At 41.2% G+C, this 22,558-nt stretch overlaps 1 protein-coding gene across 23 annotated transcripts in view; it reads left to right on the plus strand.

Annotated features, from left to right (window-relative positions):
* ADGRL3 (adhesion G protein-coupled receptor L3) overlaps window positions 1-22,558 on the plus strand; it is a 431,999-nt gene that overhangs the window by 234,917 nt on the left and 174,524 nt on the right. For 19 of the 23 annotated variants that reach the window (XM_069855440.1, XM_069855444.1, XM_069855420.1 and 16 more), the window contains 2 exons: window positions 1,283-1,297; window positions 3,061-3,861. In XM_069855440.1, the coding sequence (XP_069711541.1) occupies window positions 1,283-1,297; window positions 3,061-3,861 (816 nt within the window). The remainder of the gene's footprint in view (window positions 1-1,282; window positions 1,298-3,060; window positions 3,862-22,558) is intronic. The other 4 variants (XM_069855421.1, XM_069855434.1, XM_069855436.1 and 1 more) reach the window with 1 other exon arrangement.

Consider the following 22,558-nt stretch of genomic DNA (forward strand, 5'->3'; position numbering starts at 1 on the left):
CATTCTTCCATTGAGCCTGCAGGTTCCCATCCAAATGGGAACTTGAATGTAGAGGAGTTTGGAGTTCTGTCACTGAAGGACAGTCATTTGGCAAATGTCAGTCTGGAAGGGGCTGGAGTGAACTCTGAGCAATCAAAACCAAAGCATGCATGCATACCTTCTCACTTCCATCTTGCTTCTCTGAACAGAGATCTGTCAGCTGTCAAAACTATACAGATTTGCTGGCGAGTTCTCACTTCTCCCTCAGTGATATTTTATGGGGCTTGTCTTCTCCTACACCTTCAGGGAAGAGGCCCTGCAGAACCAACCAGCCCCAGGGCTAGGGGTGCAGAGGGCCCACCATGCGGGAAGAAGGGGCCTGTGCCACGACCACAGGGAGCTTTTGGGTGAGGGCCCCCAAGGCCTCTGGCAGGAGGTTGTTAGCTATAGAAACTGGTACTGAGCATTTAGCAATTAATAAGCTCCATTTATTTATTCTGACTGCAAGAAGCTTTGTCCGAAGGGACACAGTCTCTTCAGCAGCATTATTATGCATGGTGAATAATTCACATAAAAATATCCAACAAGTTCTGGGGTTGGCCTTTTTAAATAGTACTTAGATGTTTCTAACTCATTAACTTTAAAAGTCTTCGGGATTTTATAAATCATATAAGTATTACAATATTTAAAATGTTCTTTTCCCAAGTCCTACTGAAGCTTGTTTCTCCATGACGTAAGACAGGACTCTGCAAACATCCGCCGATGTTCTTCATTTGACTCTCTTAAGTTCTCTGTTCGTGTCATAAGAGAATATTCTCCTGCATAAACCAGGGATCTCTATTTTTCAGGATTTTGGCGAAATATATGAAGATGTGTTTTCTTTGAAGTTTCTCTCTGCAATTTTATTCTATATATAAATCTGTACCAGTCATATTTTGGTGTATGGGTATTTCATTTTGCTTTATGAAACCAGTCCAAAGCTACTGCTGAGGAGGTGTCTCAAATAGTTCGGGGGGCTTGCTATGTCCCAAGTGTTTGGGTTTGGTTTTTTTCTCTTTTCTACTTAAAGATTTTTGTAAAGTTGAAGTATATCTGTATTCTGTTCAACTTGTCTGCATATTATCCAGTGAATAACAGAGGAAAGGCTTTTATATGTATATATATATATAATGTTCACATACTAAAGTAAATTAATAAAACTTCCTTTTCAAATGAAAGAGCTAAAGAAAAGTACCTGGCCAATACAGTACCATTAATCTATTCTCTTTTCTCCTTTCTCTCTTTACCTCTCTCTCTACAATAGAAGTGGAACAAAAAGGTAATTAAATACCTTTCAAATTATATATATATTACTTATGTATAGGCTAAGATATTTAACAATTTTAACGTTTTAGTTGAAATACTTTGTCATTAATTCTCACTACTTTTTTTTGTTAAAAGTTTATTTAGTATCTCTGCTGCTCAACTTCACCAGATAACTCAATTTTGCTGAAAAGTTTTTACCAGTGTCACTTTTTTCATTAAATTTCTATTCAAACATTTAGATAACTCATTCTTCTCCTGCCTGGAAGAATTTGGAAAGTGTGCATACATACCTATGTGCAAAAGTATATTTAATTATGCCATAAAGACCTCTTGGAAATGGCACCTTTTTATGTGCAACTCTGGATGGTTACTTACAGTCCAACAGAGCAATCCACTTTCACAGCAGGTTACTAAATCTGATTTTCCTCCTGTCTCACTTTACAGATGTTATTACCAATTTCTGCATTTCCAAAAATGATTGGTTACACTCCAAACAGGGAGCATGAACATAGGATCCCATCTGCTAGTCCCATACTACCAGAAGTGTGTGGTGGGATACCTCTTCACTCTTCCCTGCTGCCTATCCCATTGTCATGGTTATTGTACTATTGTACCCTCACAGATACCAGCATTACAAATAACCAACAGATACCACCCCCTAACCCCTGTGCAGCATGTCCAGGTTGGGAGGGTGCTGCCAGGGATGACAAGGGCCAAGTGACCTAGTTCTGCTCCAGAGCATCCCTCTTTTTGCCACCCTGACCCTGCATTGCCATGATGTCGAGGTCAGCTGGGTGCCAGCTGAGCCTTCTCCCAGGTGCTGGGCAAGCCCTGGCCCCTCTTAGCCCCTTCTGAAGTCTGAGCAGCAAAGCACCCTGGTTAGTCAAACCACTCCTCTGTGCTCCTGTCATGTAACAATCAAAGGTATATGTTTTTAAGTTTGAATTACTACTATATTTAACAGGACATTTTTTAACTGATTAAAATCTAGACCTTGGGTTCCTCTCCAGTGAACTTTATTCTTTTCCTTCCTTCTTTTCTCTCTTCCTTCCTTCCTTCCTTCCTTGTCTTTTCCTTTCAGCATCCATAAGTCATTCATTTTTAATTGTGTGGACTGCATGTTTCGTGTGTCCTGTAGCAGCTTTGAAAGCTTCATTTCTACTTATACTACAGATCTGTAGATGGATGTTCCCCCTCCTCTCCCTTTTCTTTAAATGTTCTTCTAAGTTGCTAAGGCATTCGTCTCTGCTTTGATATTGGTGCCTGTTAAATACTTAGTTTCACTTGGGCTGTAAGGGTGGGAATTTCTTTCTCTTATTTCCATTTCTAGGCCACTCTTCTGTGGGCTGTTCAAATAAATATATGGATCAGTTTCCTGGGAGTTTACCCCTTCACCTAATAGGTACAGATTCACTGCAGAATATAATCTGGACATACAAACACAGAAATCCTTTGGGGGCACATATTCATTTCAGAGTTTACAAAGGCAAGTGGTCCAAGTAAGTACACCTGTAAAAATAGTTTTAAAAAGCCGCAGCTGATAGAAAAAGCAGGAATAATAAAAAAAACCAAAACAGTTTGGTGGAACAAATCTTGTTCTAGAGATGTGGCTGGCAGGAAGGCTACTCTCCAGCTACAAGGCATTGCTCTCGGATTTCCTCTGATCTCGAGTGTCCTCTGCTCCAGAACTAGAAGCTGTTGAGATGTTTGGGCCATCCACCTCTGGACTGCAATTAACTTTGTTTTTTTGTTTTAAATTCTTTTTCTCTCTGACAGTTTTTCTTTGCCCTGGACTGCTGAAAGGAGTATATCAGAGTGAACACTTATTTGAATCTGACCACCAGTCTGGGGCCTGGTGCAAGGACCCTCTGCAGGCATCTGACAAGATCTACTACATGCCCTGGACACCGTACCGGACAGACACACTGACAGAATACTCCTCCAAGGATGACTTCATTGCTGGGAGGCCAACCACAACCTACAAACTTCCACACCGGGTTGATGGCACTGGATTTGTGGTCTATGATGGGGCTTTGTTTTTCAACAAGGAACGAACGAGGAACATAGTCAAATTTGACTTGCGGACAAGGATAAAAAGTGGGGAGGCTATCATAGCTAATGCGAATTACCATGACACCTCTCCCTACCGCTGGGGAGGCAAGTCTGATATAGACCTGGCAGTGGATGAGAATGGGCTGTGGGTAATCTATGCAACAGAACAAAATAATGGCAAAATAGTCATTAGCCAGTTAAACCCTTATACGTTAAGGATTGAAGGGACGTGGGATACTGCCTATGACAAAAGGTCAGCTTCTAATGCCTTCATGATCTGTGGGATTTTATATGTGGTGAAGTCTGTTTATGAAGATGATGACAATGAAGCCACAGGGAATAAAATAGACTACATATATAACACTGACCAAAGCAAGGATAGCATGGTGGATGTGCCGTTTCCAAACTCCTACCAGTACATTGCTGCTGTGGATTATAATCCCCGGGACAACCTCCTTTATGTATGGAACAACTATCACGTTGTGAAATATTCTTTGGATTTTGGTCCCCTGGACAGCAGAGCAGGTAAGGGTTTTAATACCAAGGCAATATCCAAATCAGGCTTTCTATTTTTCTTGCAAGCAGGGTGTAAAATTGAAGTACACTCCTGGCTTACTTGTCTGCCTGTATCTCTGTAAATTAAACCCCACTGCAAAACCTGTGATGGATATTAAGACATTGATACACGCAGATATTCTTTTTTATCTTAGTTTTAGATGAAATGGAGAAAGGAGTGTGCTACCCATAACTAACCTGAAGCAGTCTCCAAATGTCCATGATACTGTTCACATCACAGGGATAGCACTCTTTTCACCTTAACTGAATTTTCCTCCATGCTTCAGATCATCTCTTCTGCAAGAGTTTTGACAAAAGGAAGTGTGGATGATGTTGTGCAAACAGCTGGGATTTGCATATACGAGCATGCGCCCACGAGTGTGTGTTTATTGACAACAAAATTCTCCAGACTGTGGTTTCTTTTCTCTAAAGTTGCTCTTTGTTCTTGTGGCATTTCATGACTTCCTATGACTTCCTATACTTTGTCTAAGAGAAAAGCATTGGGTCCCCAGAGGACTCCCAGCTTTTCCAGCTTTTTTTGTGTTAGAAATTGTGCCAATAATTACTTATTTGGGTTACATTCACTTAACTTTACCAACTTCTTCAGTGTTTTGCAAGTATTGTGTTCATAGTTGCCATTTTATAAGTTAGATGATATAGCCTAGCTCGTGGTCAGACTCACATTCCAGTGCAAGTGTTCCCGAACAGCATTTGCTCAGTCATTTTGAAATGATTATTGTTGTACATGATGTAATCATAGTTATCAGGTAGTTCCTGTGGTGCATACTTCAGAAAGATTGAAAAAGGAAAGGTAGAATTAATATTAATATAATTTGGACTGTAAACTATTTGATTGATAACATGGCTATTCCCAAAACATTCTTTTTTTGAATGAGAAACTCGGAATTGTATGAGTGGATTCAGAGCTTCATATTGCTGTGGCTGCTTTTTCACATGGTGGCTGTTGTCAGTTATATCATATTTACTTAAAAAACACCATAGTCAGTGAAAAACTGACTTGCACTTTCCTGTGAAAAACGAAATTATTCTCTTCTTTTTCCCAGTCTAAGCTGGTGAAATGGGAGAGCAGGTGAAAACCTTGCAAAGGGCTGCAAGTATGTGAGGTGCAAGAATTTAATTTGTCCTTGTGTCACTCTAGTTTGAAGCCCCTTTACTTTCACTCATGTTTGGACGAGAATTTCAAGTCCCTCACTGCCTTGGAAAGCTGAAGCAGGTTTTGGCCTTGGATTGTGGACACAAGAGAGTTAAGCTGGTGTTGGGAAATCTGGGAGTCTTTTCTTGTATTCCTTTTGTCCAGTTTTTTATAGCTTTGTACTGTGGGCACAGAGCTGAACTTTACATCCATTTCTTATATCTGAAACTTGCTGGGATGTCCTCCTTCACAGAAATGCATAAGGATCCAGTTTTATGGGTTTAGAGGACATTTAAGAGGACTGCTGTGACAGAAACTGAAATTCTTGGTGAGACAGCTCAAGTGGGCCCAGGCATTATAAAATGTAGGAAAATACCTTGGCAAAGGGAGTTTACTGCTCCGTTACCTGCACAGCCTTATTAGTGGGAATGTTATTTTACAAGTCACTCAAACAGAAGCTCTGATTTTAAAATGAATAGGTGAGCACATACTTGCTTGACACTTGGGTTTATTTACAGAGAGGAGCTGGGAGAGCAGGTCTGCATGATTCTTTTTCTTCCAAGTTCAGTGCAACAAATTTTCTGGTTAGCTGCGTTGCTTTATATACAATACTAAATATATGGCTGGCTTAAGACCAGCTTCTCACCAAAAAGCAGGACAGGAGCTGATGAAACACGAGGAAAGTAGTTAAGACCCAGAGTGTTTTTATTTGATTATTTAGTTATTTATTGTGAGTGGTGGATATGTGTTTCCCCTCTTCTTTTCCCACCAATGTTTCTCTGTTTAGAGCAAGGCAATGTTCAATGCAGCCATTTTCCACAGGGTTACAGTTTAAGCAGCAAAATATGTAAACAATATCTACTTAATTAGCAAATAAGAGAAAGATAGTAAAATTCATGGGTTGAACAAATTGGTTTTTAAAAACCAATCAAGGGTGAAGTTTTAGAATAGCTCTTAAAACCAAAAATTTTAGGAGAAGAGCTCTTAAAACCAAAAATTGATTGTAACAAGAAAAGTGATATAGTCAGCTACCTAAATAGCCAGTAACATATTTAAACATATTTTAAATCTCTGCTATCATACATTTCAAGCATATCTAAATTAAACAAAACAGGTGTTGGGAGCTCCAGTCCACTTATAATTGAACATTTTCAGTCATTTACCAAACTGTCTAGAGAAAATGGGAGAAGTCACTTAGCTTATACAAAAGGCAGGGATCACATCCACTTCACAGTGATTGAACTTTTTCTGTGATTTTTAATTAAAGGTCTGTTTGTACATGTAGGCTTGGAACTGTCACAGAGCTTCTCTCACCCACTGATTAAGAAAATAGGCTTTTACTCCTTGGAGTAAAACAGTGGCAAAACTAGGAATTTCTGTGCTCAGCTTCTGTAGCAGCTGAAAGTACCAAGGAAAAAAAAATATTCCAAAGTGTGAAGTGAAGCACAAAGCTGTATTCAACTGATCTAGAAGCAATTCAGGGCCCTTGATTGAATCAAAACCTGTTCATTTTTCTCAGAAATGGGAAAAGCTGGATTTTAAGAATTTGCACAGCTTTTTTTTTTTTTTTTTTCGTTTTGTCTGGGGTTGTTTTCATTTATCCCAAAAGCAATTTTGGAAGTTCCTCAGTGCCTGCAAATCCCAGGAAACCTGTGATTAATGTCTGTCTTCAAGAAATGAATTTGGAGATACCAAGAGGCTTTGAAGCATATTTTCTTTGAGCTCTTTGGTCTTACGATGTGGGGTTTGGAGGATGGGCTTACGATGTGGGGAGGATACTTCTCCATAAACGCTCCCAAGTTTTGGGTTATTTCTTTGTAACTGCTTTCAAGTTTCCTATTTTTAAGTGGCAGTGAGAATAGCTCTGCATCTCTAGCAGTGTTTTCCATGGCATTCTTCAAGAAGTTGAACCTAGAAGAGTGTTGAAGTTCTGATTATTTAACTTTTTTTGTGCCCTGCTAGACGTCTAGAGAGGGAAACAAAAGGCTGTATCAACAGAATGAAAAAAAAATCTGCAACCTAATATTCACCCGAGTTACCTGTTTTAATCATCACCCATTTGTGATGCAGTATACGTAACCAAACTCAAGAAAATATCAACAAATCTTCCTCTCCAAAAACTTAAAGTGCTCCCATCCTGCTTCCCAGAGCTTCATACAAACATGCATCCCCTGAGTTTGTGTCTCTGTACCTACTCATGGCTCCCAGCTGGGTACCAGGTAGGGGTTCCTGAGCAGCAGAGAAACCAGAAGAAAATTTTGTCTACTAGATGTCTTAGGTGCCCCATGCCAGTGCTGGTAGCTCTTGTGTGAGGGCTTGCAGTTTGATGGCTGAGCATTTAGACCTGGGGTTGAGATCATAGGCTGCCCCATAGTTCAGCACAGAGGAAGTCCAGGGAAGGACTTGAACCAGAAAGGATCCTGCTGTGCGTGTCTGCAGCTTGAATGTGCTGGCAGCCGTTCCAAGTGATGTGGGAAATACAGACCTTCTGCTTTCAAAGAGGTGTTTTAAATTATGTCCAGGAGACCCAGGCATTACAATCTGGGGTGTTTAATAGATACATGAAGTTAATAAATGTGCCCAATACATAAGGAATGCTGTGGTATGATATAGGACTTCTAATACAGCCTCATTGTGATTCACTGCCTTCCATAGATTGCATAATAACACTGTGGACTGCCAGACCAGTACTTAAATATGATATAAAGCTTTCAACCATATCTCTGATATTTTAAAAATCTCAGAGGGTGCATGTCAAAATTTTATCCTCCACATTTTGTTAAATACTATGGGACACTCTCTTGACATGCGATTGCAACCATTTTGTTCAGAAAGAGTAGTTGAATTTGGTTTTTTTTTTCCCCTAAAGCAGTTTTACAATGAAGATAAGGTGAACCCTTTGTCCTTATAATATGCTAATTAAGTACATTTGTGTCTTGGGTAAAAGATGTGGCAGTATGGTGATGAATAAGAACTTTAAACACATATGACATCTCATTAAAATGTAATTTTCACATCATAAATCTGAGGCCTTTCCTTTGACAGCTGAGTAATGTGGATAGTGGGCAGGGGATCTTGAACATTTAAAAGCTGTCACGTGCTAATAGGTAGCTGAAAGCGGCTTCCTGCGCTGCTTGCCTTTAATGCCCTGCATCCTTCCCTGGGAAATGCATCAAAAAGGCTGCTGAATCTTAAATCCCACTTGTACACAGGATATGAATTGCCATTGCTTTGAGATCTCATTGTGATGCCACGCTTAGTATTTCTAAAGTTAAATTCAGGCTGCATTTTAAAAGGCCAGCTGAGCATTTTTGATGAGCAGCTTCTCCTGGCAGACAAAGGCCATTTTTAGGGAGCTGCTGAGTCTTAATTGCGGCTTCTTCTGTATTTTTATTTTCCAGTTGCTTTCCTCCCATCTAGGAGCACCCCTAGCTCGCTCGCTCCTGTTCTTCTTCATTGCTTACAGTGACAGCTGCTGGTTGCAGGGCGTTGCTAGAGGTTTTCAGAGATATCAGTGCTTGCTTTCAGCAGCCACTGCTATAACCCACATTGTGACTGGGACCCTGGCTTTTATCTTCTAAAATTTGTGCATATATGCATGTCCTATTTATTCTATAAATATTTCTGTCCCTTTTTGATAATTAAGATAGGATGACATGTCAGCATTTGGAGGTGAAGAAAGGAGAACAAAGACTCTTCATCTTTTATAACAAAGCTGGCATCTCAACCTACATTTGCTGGCCAGCTGATATCTTAAGCTCAGAAGGACAGAAAGATATTTCACGTGCCTGGGGTATGCTGGGATACAGAACTGTGTTTGTTCCCCGTTTCCAGGCCCAATCTGTCTCTTCACTTTTATCCTGTTTTAAATTTTCCCTCTTTATAAAGCAGTGTTTGATTAAAAAATGTTTAAAAAGTATTATGCCATTGGACACTTTTCTGAAATTAGGGATTTATGCTTTTTGTCAGGCAAGTTAAAGTTTGAACTCTTTCCTCTACTTCTCACAAAAAAGATCCTTAAAAACTGCAAGATTCCTCAGCTTCAAAACACTCCCTTTGTGGAGCATTTCATAAATATTAATACTATTTGGTTTAGCACAGCTGGAGTGCCTCTCCAGTAGGAATAAATATGTGGTTGCTCCCTCCTCCTAAATAAAAATATACTTCTCTCAGTAGGACCATGGAACAGGAGACGGCCTTACCTTAGACGGCTAAGGTGGAGGAATCCTCCTTTTCATCAAGTCACTGCTCCTACTACAAGGCACCTGTTTGAGCCAGCCTGAGAAAATGGTACAGCAGATCTAACCCATCTGGGAGCTAAACCAGGATACTGCTGTATCTTCTTTAGAGAACAGTTTTTACCTTTGCAAACCAAACAAGAATCTGCTGTTAGACCTGCATGCCATGAAGTCAGAGCCAATAAGCATGGGCTGGGGTCCTGTTCCCATGGGCTCGCAAGCCGGAGTGCTTGGAGACTGGGCTGGTGGTCAGCCAGGATGGTTGAAGTAGGGGAAAGGCAAGAAGAGACAAAATGATTAAACTAAACTTCACTTTCAAACGTCAAAACAAAGGGAGGCCAGAGACTTCGGCACTTCATAATCCTGTCAAACGCCAGGAGGGAAAAAGCACCTTGCCAAGAACATGTCTGAAAAGCTGAGGCGGCTGTTACTGGCAGCAAGCATGGGATGTACTGCTGAAGATAGCAGAATAATTGCATAGGGAAAAAAGCATTAACTGCATATGAAGGGTAGCAGCTCTTCCTCTTCCTCAACAAGCTCTCTGGCTTGAGAAATATGCTCGAAGTTTTAATTAATTGCCATTTCATGAAGTTCAAGGTCACCGGGTTGTCATGCTGATATCCACCAAAGCTTATCTGTGTGATGCAAATACTTTGCACCAAACCCAGCCATGAGTGTGCCAGCCAGCCCTTTAAGCGAGCTGTTTGCCAGAGACAGGGAGTGGTGACATCTAGCAAATGTCCAAGGCCACCTTTTGCAGGAGGAAGGGACTGTGTCATGTACTAGATATAACTTTTGAGTGTTGGGTTTTTACACATGGCTTTTAGTGATGAATGCATCAATCATCCCTTGGCTAGCAGATTTTGCTGGCTTGTGTGCAGTGATGGGAGTCTGCACCATCTTGGGGGTTTAGCCCGGCTGGAGATTCCAGGATGTTCAGATTTTCAGCTGTTGCCTCTGCCATCTCCTTTCTTCCCACCCCAAAACAGAATTATGACTTGCCAGGCTTCTTCTCAAAGAATTACCCTCTCAGCTTAGATTATGTTTGTGCACCTGATTCTTCAAGTCTGGCCTGATGTTGTGCAAACCCTTCTGTTCCCTGCAGTTCTGCTCTGGCATGGCTGCAGAGCTACTAGGCTGGCTTGGGACAGGGAGCCCTAGATGTTTTCTTCATGTGCCAGCTTGGTTTTTCCTAATGTGTTTTTAAAATGAGCAGCCTTCATTCCTGCTCCCCGCTGAAAATACCTCTGCCACGGCAGCTCATGGGTCTTGATCGCTCTCCTTGCTTGTCTGCTACTGATTGTGTTTGTTCTGGAAATGACTACTGTAATATTTTTAGCAGCATTTATTAAGACCTATCTCCTGAAGTCTAATTCAGGGTTGTTAATTAACTTCTTCAATGCTACCAGCACTCTGCAGTGCTGCCATGTCAGATTTTCATTCTTTTTTTTAACCAATAAAGCCAAGAAAGCAGGTGTGGATGCCCTACCATATTCTGCTTTTCAGTTAATGCAAGAAGAGGATGCATTGGATGCCCTCTATATTGCTAGCCTTGATATTTAGCTTACAGAGGATTAAAAAGCCCTTTAAAAGTAAGCTACAAAATTACTGAATCTTTAAGGGGAGTCTTTACTGAGTCTTCCTTTGACTTCAGGAAGATGTGGTGATGCCCTTAGCATTATTCAGGTCAATTTTCCAGGCACGTAAGGTGTCGGTAATGACAAAAAGTACCTAAGGGGTATGTGAGGAATGAGAAGCTCAAACTTATCCTTGGAAATCCATCTGAACTCTCATGGTAGGGCTGGATTTGATGGATTGCTTATAGGCAGGTACAAAAAGAATCTTGGTAGTTAGTTTTTACTCCACATTCTGGGAGTGGGTCTAGCTGCGAAGGGCTGTGAATTTCTAGTTGATGATGCTGTCAGCAACCTGACAGGGGAACACAGGGAGATCCCAGAAAAAAGAGATAATAGGCACTTTGAAGCACACCTATTTGAAGTGCATTGTAGCATTAGTAACTATGTTAAATCTTGAGAGTTGGGTTGTGAAAAAAAAACCAACCCAAAACCCAAGAATACAACAGCGTCCATTTCTTTCAGATGACTCTGCTGGCATAAGCCTTGTGCATGAGTAAAGATTGATATAATGTAAAAGTTTCTGGGACAAAATCCCCAAGTTCCTGGAGAGTTTAAACTCAGCCATTATTCAGTCAAATCCTCTGGAGTTGTTGGGACTTGGGACTAGGGGCTTTGGGAACGAGTCTGCAGTCATTTTCCATTTGCCCTGGAAGAAATTGCATTTTGCCGATGAGAGGCTTTTTGATCTCCTGATTTGTGTCTAAAGCATCCAAACCGGATATATAAATGTAGGTTGTAAGCTGGAACAAATAGCAAATATCTATATGAATTTGAGCCACAATATCTGCCCTACATTTTTATGTTGAAAATACTTCTGTTTAAGGGTATATTCATGATGGGAGGGCAAAGCAGATGATGAAGGCTTAGGTGAAAGAGATGTGTCCATTAAAACTGTGTAATGATTGTTTGCTGTAAAAGGATTTCTTCACTGTAAATAGGATTTTTGCTTGATTAAAATGTGCTGAGAGGAAACAGGACTTAAGGCAAACTGCTCAGAGGAAGCAGGGTTTTAGGCAAATTTCACTGAAACATGGGATTCAGTTTAAAAAGACTGGCACTGAATAAGCAAACTGGATATTTCATGTGACATAGCTCCTCTGTTCTATGTTCTGACAAAGTACCAGCTGCTTGAGACTCAAAAAGGAGGGGGGGGGGGGGGAAGCGAAGAAACATCAGAGCTGAAAACTATAGAAGTTATACACTGACCACTACAGAAGATGGGAAAATCTGCTGCCTTTATACTAGTCTGAGCTGGCTTACTGGGGTGCCATTCATGCTTCCCTCAAATAGCTGGAATAAATTAACACAGCCACTGGAGAGATGAGACATGAGGCAGCTCTGCATTTCTTTTTCATCTGTCACTGTTTAGGATGGAGACAGGGAAAGGGCTCCCTGTGTACTGCAGGCAGAGAGAAAAAGTAAAGGCAACATCAAGTAAAAAATGTCAGCAGAGAAGAAATTCTTAGTCTGTTTGTAGAGTATTTCCAGCATACTATGTGTCCCAGTTTAGCCCCCAATCCCAGCCAAGTCAGCAGCTAAACTGGGCAGCTCTACTGGGTCCGATTCCTCCCCACAGGGAAAGGGGAAAGGGAGATGAGAGAGAGACTTGTGGGTTGGAAATGAAAGCTGAAACGTCTTTAATAAAACAATAATAGTGAAAAGGAAAATAACAATAAGAAAATAATAAAATACATACAGGTAAACAATATCAATTCAAAATTCTCTGATGACTAAGTCACTGCTAAAGCTGCAGAGCAGGTGCAGGGAAAAGCCTGGACTGGACTCAATGGCAGACAGGAGCTGGATTCAGGAACTGGATCCAGGAACATGTGGATTGGGATCAGGGGCAGACAAATGGATGAGGTCTTCACTGGACATCAGTCATCGTAGAAGCCAGAGAGAGATTGACCCTTATGATCCCTAACCTTTTATGCTGAGTATGACATATATGGAATGGAATACTCTCGGTCAGTTTTGGGTCACCTGTCCTGTCTGCTTCTCCTTGCAGGTGCAGCCCTTTTTGCCCTTTGGCTTATGGTGTCCTGCCAACTCTAGGATGGTCATGGTTTACACAAGAATAAATGTGAGCAATGGCCTCTCTACAAACCAATTCTCTGTTACCTTGGTGATAAACATCAGGTGTTATCACTACTAGAGGCAGACATTGTCTGAAAAATAGGTTGGTAGCTTTCAGAAACGGAAGTAATTCAGAAGCACCATAGCTGAAGAAATAGAAAAGTGGTTCTGCTTTAGCTCAAACCAGAACACCATGTGAAGAAGAGCTTTTGTGAGCCCTCATGTATTTGCCTCTCTGACGGCATTAAATTATTCCCTCTAGGAAAAGCATGCGAGAAATGCTGTGGCTAGCTAAGGTAAATCAGCCTGAATTCATGTAATGTTTTATGCTCTTGTACTGCTGAATTAAGCAAATGACTGGTAACTTTAATGTGAACACTGAGGCTCCAGGAGGAAAATACAGAGGGAAAGCTGCATGGAGAAGAAAAAGAGGGCTGTTTTTATTTATTTTTTTTTTTTTTTGAGAGAGAGGTAATGAAATATATTTGCTTGATGAGAGTATATGTATGCACAGGAGGAACTAAAAGGAATGAACTTTTTTGGCTTTCTCCCACATAAGTGCTTGCTTTTCTCACTGGACAGTGACTGCCAAGTATTTTCTTGGTGCGATATTGAGTATGTTACAAGTTATTCACAAGAAATATCCTTGAAGTGGCTGGAACAGATGTTATTGGTAAAAATGCTGTGCTCTTCGCCATGGCACATACCAGGATGAGTGGCAAATACCAGCACCCAAAAAAACCAACAAGCCAAGTTGGAAAGTGCTCTGGAAAGTTTCTGGTCAATTTGTATAGTTTAAGGTGTTGATATATCCAGTGGTATTTAGGGAGAGGTGCCTCTGCCTACCTTGCTTGTAAATGTAAGCTCTATTTATGGATAAGGTAAGCCTCCTCTTGAGCTTGGTGGGAAGTAAATGAAGCTTTCAGGTAGTCTAAAACTGCGTAGTCACATATGGTGTGTTGTATAAGGCTACTGAAATGTGTTCTTGTCTTATAAATGAGTTTAAATTTACTCTGGTATAAAGAGTGGAGCAGAGAATTAAATTAGATTAACAGATTTTTTAAGACCAGAAGGAACCGTTACCTCAATTAGTCTGACCTCTGTAATGCATTTTATTGAATTTCATCTGCTTCCTCTTGTTCCTAATGACGTGACTCTGAAATGTACCTTCCAGAAAGACACCCAGATAATTGGTGTGTCACTTCATGGAGTGCTTTTCTTGGGAGAATAGTTTCTTCCAGTGTTAAAGAAGTGAAATAATATTCACGTTACATACGTTTTGGTTGTAGTGCCCAGTCAGTGAGTCCTTTTTGTGCCTTTTTGGTTCATACATAAAAAGACAGAAATAGGCTTCTTGAATTGCACTCTTTGCACCTTGCTCAGATGCTGCTCAGAACAATGCCTTCTGTGGGAGTCGCTGGTCTGAGGCATTGTTTTCTTCTTTTTAAAGATATTAGGAACTTGTTACATGGAGTGTGAATTCTTGAATTGCCCAAGAAAGCAAATAATTCACAAGCAATGAGAAAATAGTTTTCTGGGCACTAAAACCAAGAAAAACTTCTGTTTTCAGATGTGAACTTTAATGATGAGTGTCACTAAATGTGTCTGTAAACTCTGCTTTTTAATTAGAAGAAATTACCAGTCTGCAGAGTTTGCATAGTGCTCTCTTAATGCCACTTCCATTTTTATTTGAACAAGAGTGGTAGGGAGTAACATTTAAATCTCAGAATTTGTCATCAAGTTCTAATTTTCTTGTTGATGAGAACATCTGTCCATTGGAAAGGGTAGACCTCGTTCCAGCAGTTTTTCCATAAGGTATTGGAAGATTTAATTCCAAATAGGTTTTCTGATTGTTGGCTTGGGATTTTCTTGCCTTTAGTTTCCCACCCTCTTTTAAAAAAGAAGCTGTATTTACACTGGGTTAAAAAGAGATTATACAGGAAGTGAACTATAGAGAATACAAGAAGCACTTTGGTGAATAACCATTAATTGTATTAAGAGTGCTGTTACACCATTTTTTTTAATGTCAGAGTGTACGGGCAAGTTCTGGTGGAGAGAAGTTGTAATTTTCTTAACATGCAAATATAAATTTTCTGCTTTAAAAATGTCTTAATTCAAATTGAAATGCTGTCAGAATGTATTTTTTTTTCCTTGTAACGCTATGTTTTTTGATATTTTGGATAAACTTCATCTTCAAGCATTTCTTTATGGTATTGAACACCTGAGAGAGGCTGTGGCTGTGGCTTCATTAGATTAAGCGCTGTGAGAGCAGACATGACATATTACCTCCCATTTCTCACTTTTTCATTGAAGAGAGACTTTAAAATGGGCATATATCAAGGAGGGCTAGGGAAGTCCTCTCTTCACTTTACTGACTGTGTATGAATCAGCTGTAACCAATGAAAAAGGTTCAAATTAGCCAAAATAAACCCTAGTATAGGGTAGCGCCAATGGTAGTTTTGTGCTGCTGATTTCCCTGCAACCTGATTTTCATACTGAAAGCAGTAAGCATTGCCTTGCTGAACTATGGCCTTTACATGTTTCATTATATTTCCCCCTTATGATGACTTCTGGGATGGGGAGAAATAATGTGAGAGGTTTCTTTTCTACAGTTAGTTGACTTTTAGCAGCAAGAAATGTCTTTGCTTTACTGAGTAGATTCAGAGCTGTAAAAGCCGGTCCTCTCCAGATAAAGGTTTGTTACAGTGACCTTGCTGTCACTTTCCTGCTCTGATTTGAAAGCTGATTTTAATCTGCAAGAAGGACAAATCATTAAAAAAACACAGCATGCATTGGTGCATTTATTTAATTCATCTTTTCTGGAAGCCTTGTGGATGCAGAAGAATCAGATGTGCACTCATGCATGCCTGAAGTTTATCCACAACTTGTTAATGTCGTGATTAAACTTGAGTCTTGATTCTGTGCATGGACGGTAGAGACCTGTTTAGCATCATGGTGCTAACCTGATTCCTCGAAAGTCACTTTGTGATATGACCTGTTTCCCTGCTTCTTTGCCATAGTGGTGAGGAACTTTTGAGGCAGCAGAGACGCAGGTGATTTGGGAAGTTAGCTGCTACTGTGTAGACTAGGACTGACCAAGAATGCCCACACACCTCTGTCTGTGCATCCTGATACAGAGGTTGCCTGTTAGCTGATGTGGGTCATGTCAAAAAATGTCTGAGGCTCTTGGTATCAAACAGGGAGCTGGGGAAAATATGAGGCTTGTGTCTGGCTGCAAGTGAAGTCTTTAAACAGTACTAGTTTGAAGGTGGACCTAGCAAAGAGCCAAGGACTCTGGGAGGAGAGTTTTTGGGTATCACAGAGCTAACAATAGTAATAATAATAGATCTCCAGTAGGTCTTTGATTCCTCTCCTCTGCCTCTTTCCAGGTAGTTTTTTATGAAATCAAACCCTTTTCTGGTGGTTGTGTGTAATGAGAGATGACAACAAGGGGAGAGGAGGATTTAGGACGCCTTTCTTTCCACTTGGAGAGCACAGAAAACAAGCTAATATTTTTGCCCAAAATTAGAAAAAACTGTGAGACTGTCAAATTTTATGAAATCGCTTAGCATGCACCTCTTACCATGCATGGCAGAGATGGTGGCCTGTTACTAGAGGTGACACTTCCCATGACTGGCACGGCTCATTGAAAAGACATCTTCAAGCCTTCTACTAAAAGTATTTATTTATTTATTTGTATAGTTCTTTCAAAAACTGTAAGAAAATCCTTTGAATGTTTCCATGTGGGATGTTGATGTTATCTTGCCCCCTCAGCATCTTTATGAAATTCACTTGTCTTTGATTCTGAAGATCTGTTTTACCTATCCTGGCCTTGTCACTCTTCTGCTACAAGAGATTGATCATTGAATTTTTTTTCTTTTTTCTTTTTATTATTATGTATTTAACAATCAAGAGTGATGTTCTTGTCCCAGCTGAGTATCCGAGGAATGCAACTGTTTCTCATTCTAAAGGGGAAAAAAAAGTAATTAATTTTTGATTATTTTTCCCTTTTGCCCAAATATCTTCACACAGTGAAAATTAAATAAAATTATTTAACCATGACAAGCATTTCTGCCAATTAATCCTTGAGAAATGAAGCTGGAAAATGTATTCCACATGCCTGTAGACAGTCACACACAGATGCCTGGAAAAAAAGAAACCCAAAGGAATCTAGAACAAGCATGAGTTAACCAGCCCAACAGAGGCATGAATGGCCATTTAAGTGGCATGTGATAGTGTGTCCATCTGCAATCTGAGCTGAGCTCTTCACAGCTTCCCATGTGATACTCTGAAGAATCTATTCCCCTTCTGGCTTAATAGCTAAAGATTAATTGAAGTTCAAGAACTCAGTATTTCTAGTAGCCTTTAAACTGAAATTTAAGATGGGTAATTTAACTTTAAATTGATTTTTTTTCTTCAATTTGAGCTTTTAGTATGTGCATGTTTTTATCTCAGCTGCATTTGGGTTTCCTGAATTACAGGCAAGATTACCAAGAGATACTCATTAGACAAATGTGTTTATTACCATCGTAAAGACTATTATACTGAATGCCTGAAAACTGAATGCAGTTATTAGAAAAGAAAATCTTTCAGGCAATTTGAAAGCATTAAATTAAAAATTCATCTTGTCTATCTGGATTTTTATGTAAGTGGTTTTGTTAACTATTAAGAAAATATTGGTGCATTTTGTTTGGGCAGTGCTTCAAGGTGAAAATTGGCCCTGTTTCTGAATTTCAGGAGATTAAAAACTCTACTTGAAGTCAATGGCTGTGTCCCAGGGAAGAAACTCTTCCCCAGAAAGAACTCTTCTGATTTCTATAGGGAGAGATTATGAGATAGTTGCTGTCTTGGTAAAAATCATACCTACAACTCTGAGATGTTTATTTGGGCCTGTTTGGTGTTTAGACTTCATCTTTCAGCAACTGAAATCAGACACCGAATGTAGAATCTTCTGAAGCTACTGCTGGAGGATGTGCCATCGTCTGTAAGTCTTGCACATTTTAGATATAAGTATGTGTGCCTATGTGTATATATAGATAGATATTTTCACGTTTGTGAGATATACTTGAAAAAGTAGGATTTGCAAGCTGGTTCAGTTGCCAAGGTGATTTTACTAAATATACATTTATTCTCATGGAATATGGGGATGTACTCAGCAGCTTTACAAACAGAGGAGGGTTTTTTTCTCTCCATGGATGAAGCTGTCCTAACAAATGCACGTGTTCTGATATATACAAGTATTTGATAGGCTTCCTTGACTCTACTTGACTGTTCAGAAGGCTGGTTGATAAAGTCCCGTGGGAGACAGTCCTTAAGAGCAATGGGGCTCAGGAAATTTGGGTGCTCTTTGAGAAGGAAATCCTAGCAACTCAGGAGCAAGCCATCCCCATGTTCCGGAAAAGGAGTCGGCGGGGAAAAAAAGCCAGCATGGTTGAGCAGGGAGATCTTGAGAGACATCAAAAAGAAGAGGAATGTCTGTGAGCTTTGGGAGAAGGGACAGGCATCTTGGATGGACTACAGGGAGGAAGTGAGATCATGCAGGGAAAAAATCAGGAGGGCTAAAGCCCAACTAGAGCTCAGAATGGCCAAGTCAGTGAAAGAACAAAAAATCTTTCTATAAATACATTAACAATAAAAGGAGGACCAGAGAGAATATTCAGTCCCTATTGGATGCAAATGGAACAACTGTGACAAACGATAAGTGGGTCCACCACTCCTGGGTGGAAAACTGGTTGGATGGCCGCGCCCAAAGACTTTCGGTAAATGGAGTTAACTCCAGCTGGAGGCTGGTCACAGATATTGTCCCCCAGGGCTCAGTGCTGGGTCCAGCCCTGTTCAATGTCTTTACCAATGACCTGGATGAAGGCATTGAGTGCACCCTTAGCAAGTTTGCGGATGACACTAAGCTGGGTGGAAGTGTTGATCTGCTGGAGGGTAGGGAGGCTCTGCAAAGGGATCTGAACAGGCTGGACCACTGGGCTGAGACCAATGGCATGAGGTTTAACAAGGCCAAGTGCCGAGTCCTGCACTTGGGGCACAACAACCCTATGCAGTGCTACAGACTGGGAGAAGTCTGGCTAGAAATCTGCCTGGAGGAGAGGGACCTGGGGGTGTTGGTTGACAGTGACTGAACATGAGCCAGCAGTGTGCCCAGGTGGCCAAGAAGGCCAGTGGCATCTTGACTTATATCAGAAACAGCGTGGCCAGCAGGTCCAGGGAGGTTATTCTCTCCCTGTACTCGGCACTGGTGAGACTGCACCTCGAATCCTGTGTTCAGTTCTGGGCCCCTCACTATTAGAAAGACATTGATGTTCTGGAGCAAGTGCAGAGAAGAGCAATGAAGCTGGTGAAGGGACTGGAGAACAAGTGTTATGAGGAGCAGCTCAGGGAATTGGGGTTGTTTAACCTGGAGAAGAGAAGGCTGAGGGGAGACCTTATCACTGTCTACAACTTCCTGAAAAAAGGTTGTAGCGAGGGCGCTGTTGGTCTCTTCTCCCAGGAGACAGGCGATAGGACATGTGGGAATAGCCTCAAGTTGCACCAGGAGAGGTTCAGATTAGATACTAGGGAAAGTTTTGTCACTGAAGGGGTTCTCAGGCACTGGCACAGGCTGCCCAGGGAGGTGATTGAGTCCCCATCCATGGAGGGATTTACAAGACAGGTAGATGAAGCGTTTAGGGATACGGTTTGGTAGTGGACAGGTATATTTGGACTCGAAGATCTCAAGGGTCTTTTCCAACCAAGTGATTCTATGATTCTGTGAATACTAAGGTTGATGGAATAGGAAAAAGGCCCAAACCAAACTGAAGTAGCACAACAAGACTGTGAGGGAATGGGCGGGTTTCCTGAATTAAGCAGTTGTCCTATGGTTTGCATTGAAGCAAAGACTCATTCATGGTTTGTTAGGCCGTGCTTTTCAGCCTCTGATATTTCCAAGTACAGTCACTGCTTTGAAGAGGAGAGAGCATCAGCCTGATAGAAATTCAGAGGCAGATTTTCACAGGCAGGAGAAGAGTTATCCAGGGGCTGTAAGGGGACAGTTGGGACACCACTGTTTTCAGCCTTCTCCTCTGGAGGGAGGAAGATTGAAAATCTTTTTAGCACAATCCTGGGGCTTAGATGTAAACATGACAGCACATTAAACAACTGTTGATTGAATGTTTGGATTTTTTTTTGTTGGAAAATGTCCCATTTATATAAAATCAAAATATTTTGAAGGCATTTGTCCTTTTTTTTAGCAGGAAATATCAAAATATGCCTTTTGGATGCTGCTGTTCTCATCAATAATATTACATTGTTGTTGTATTATTGTTTTATTGTTATGTTTAATATGGAACATTTTAGTATTACCCAAGGGAAAAAAAAAATTAGTTCAGTAGAAATTAAAGATTTGGTCACCCTTGAGTCAAGGTTGTTTGCAATTCACAGTCCTTTAGAAATTTAAACTTTTTGTTCCAGGTCATAATAAAAATAGATCATTCCACATCACAATTTCTTTCAGAGGGCAGGTTTTTTCTGACCAGCAGTGGTCTGGACTGACACTATGGCCCTCAGCCCTGCCAGAGCGATGCAAAGCTCTTGGTTTTTGTTTGAGTCCTCACGGTGGTTTTGGTCAAGACACTGTGGTTTAGCTGCCTAAAGAGGCTCTAACAAGGAATATCCTCTGGCCTTTCTAGCTGGTCCTATAGCTATTTTGTGGCTGTTTCGTACTCTGTCCTTACCTGTAATTCATAACTTTCCTCTGCTGGTGGCAAGTGTTGGAAAATCTCAGCAGTTCTTGCTGAACTGACCAGGGAGAGGCAGTTTGCTGAGTAGGAAGATCAATTACACATCCTGCATTTTGTGTTGTAAGAAAAGGAAAAAGTATGCCAAGCAAATTACTGGATGATTTATTTAGTTGCAATTCTGGTATGGAATCTTTTATCTTCATAAATCTTGTGTTAGGATAGGTATTGTAACTATGCCCAGTTGTCATATATTTGTCTATATAAATATCAATATAAATATATTTATATAAATAAGTATCAATATGAGTATATATGTCAGTCTGACCTCAATGCTGGGAAAAGTCATGGAAAAGGTGATCTTGGGTGCTATCATACAGCACATGCAAGAGAACCGGGTGATCAGGCCCAGTCAACACGGGTTCATGAAAGGCAGGACCTGCCAAACTAACCTGATCGCCTTCTATGACAGTGACTCACCTACTGGATGCGGAAAGGCTGTGAATGTTGTCTTCTTGGACTTCAGTAAAGCCTTTGACAGAGTTTCTCACAGCATTCTGCTTGAGAAACTGTCAGCCTCTGGCCTGGACAGGCGAACATCCTCCTGGGTGGAAAACTGGTTGGATGGCCGGGCCCAAAGAGTTGGGGTAAATGGAGTTAACTCCAGCTAGAGGCCAGTTACAAGTGGTGTCCCCCAGGGCTCAGTGCTGGGTCCAGCCCTGTTCAATGTCTTTATCGATGACCTGGATGAAGGCATCGAGTGCACCCTTAGCAAGTTTGTGGACGACGCTAAGCTGGGTGGAAGTGTGGATCTGCTGGAGGGTCGGGAGGCTCTGCAAAGGGATCTGAACAGGCTGGACCGCTGGGCTGAGTCCAATGGCATGAGGTTTAACAAGGCCAAATGCCGGGTCCTGCACTTGGGGTCCTGTACAACAACCCTGTGCAGTGCTACAGACTAGGAGAAGTCTGGCTAGAAATCTGCCTGGAGGAGAGGGACCTGGGGGTGCTGGTTGACAGCCGACTGAATATGAGCCAGCAGTGTGCCCAGGTGGCCAAGAAGGCCAATGGCATCTTGACTTCTATCAGAAACAGCGTGACCAGCAGGTCGAGGGAGGTTATTCTCCCTCTGTACTCGGCGTTGGTGAGACTGCACCTCGAATACTGTGTTCATTTCTGGGCCCCTCAGCTCAAGAAGGATGTTGAGGCTCTGGAGCGAGTCCAGAGAAGAGAGACGAAGCTGGTGAGGGGGCTGGAGAACAAGTCTTACAGGAAGCAGCTGAGGGAACTGGGGTTGTTCAGTCTTGAGAAGGGGAGGCTGAGGGGAGACCTTATTGCTCTCTACAACTACCTGAAAGGAGGTTGTAGAGAGGAGGGTGCTGGCTTCTTCTCCCAAGTGACAGGGGACAGGACAAGAGAGAATGCCCTCTAGCTGGGGAGGTTTAGGCTGGACATTAGAGAAAAATTATTCACTGAAAGGGTCATTGGACACTGGAAGAGGCTGCCCAGGGAGGTGGTTGAGTCACCTTCCCTGGAGGTGTTTAAAGGATGGGTGGATGAGTTGCTGAGGGGCATGTTTTAGTGATTGATGGGAATAGTTAGACTTGATGATCCTGAGGGTCTGTTCCAACCTTGTGATTCTGTGATTCTATGTGATTCTGTGTGATTCTGTAATTTATGCCTTAACAGTGCTGAGGGAGAAAACAGTTATGTTTTACCCTAGCTGCATTTAAGTAGTGTTATCTAGCTGCAAGTTAACTCAGATTGTTCAGTGTTTAGTAATATGCTAAGATGAAGCTGCGTATTTTATGCATGAGATTCAGCTTCATGCTTGCATAGAGG

Source organism: Phaenicophaeus curvirostris, chromosome 4, assembly GCF_032191515.1.
Source record: "Phaenicophaeus curvirostris isolate KB17595 chromosome 4, BPBGC_Pcur_1.0, whole genome shotgun sequence".
Classification (NCBI taxonomy): Eukaryota; Metazoa; Chordata; class Aves; order Cuculiformes; family Cuculidae; genus Phaenicophaeus; species Phaenicophaeus curvirostris.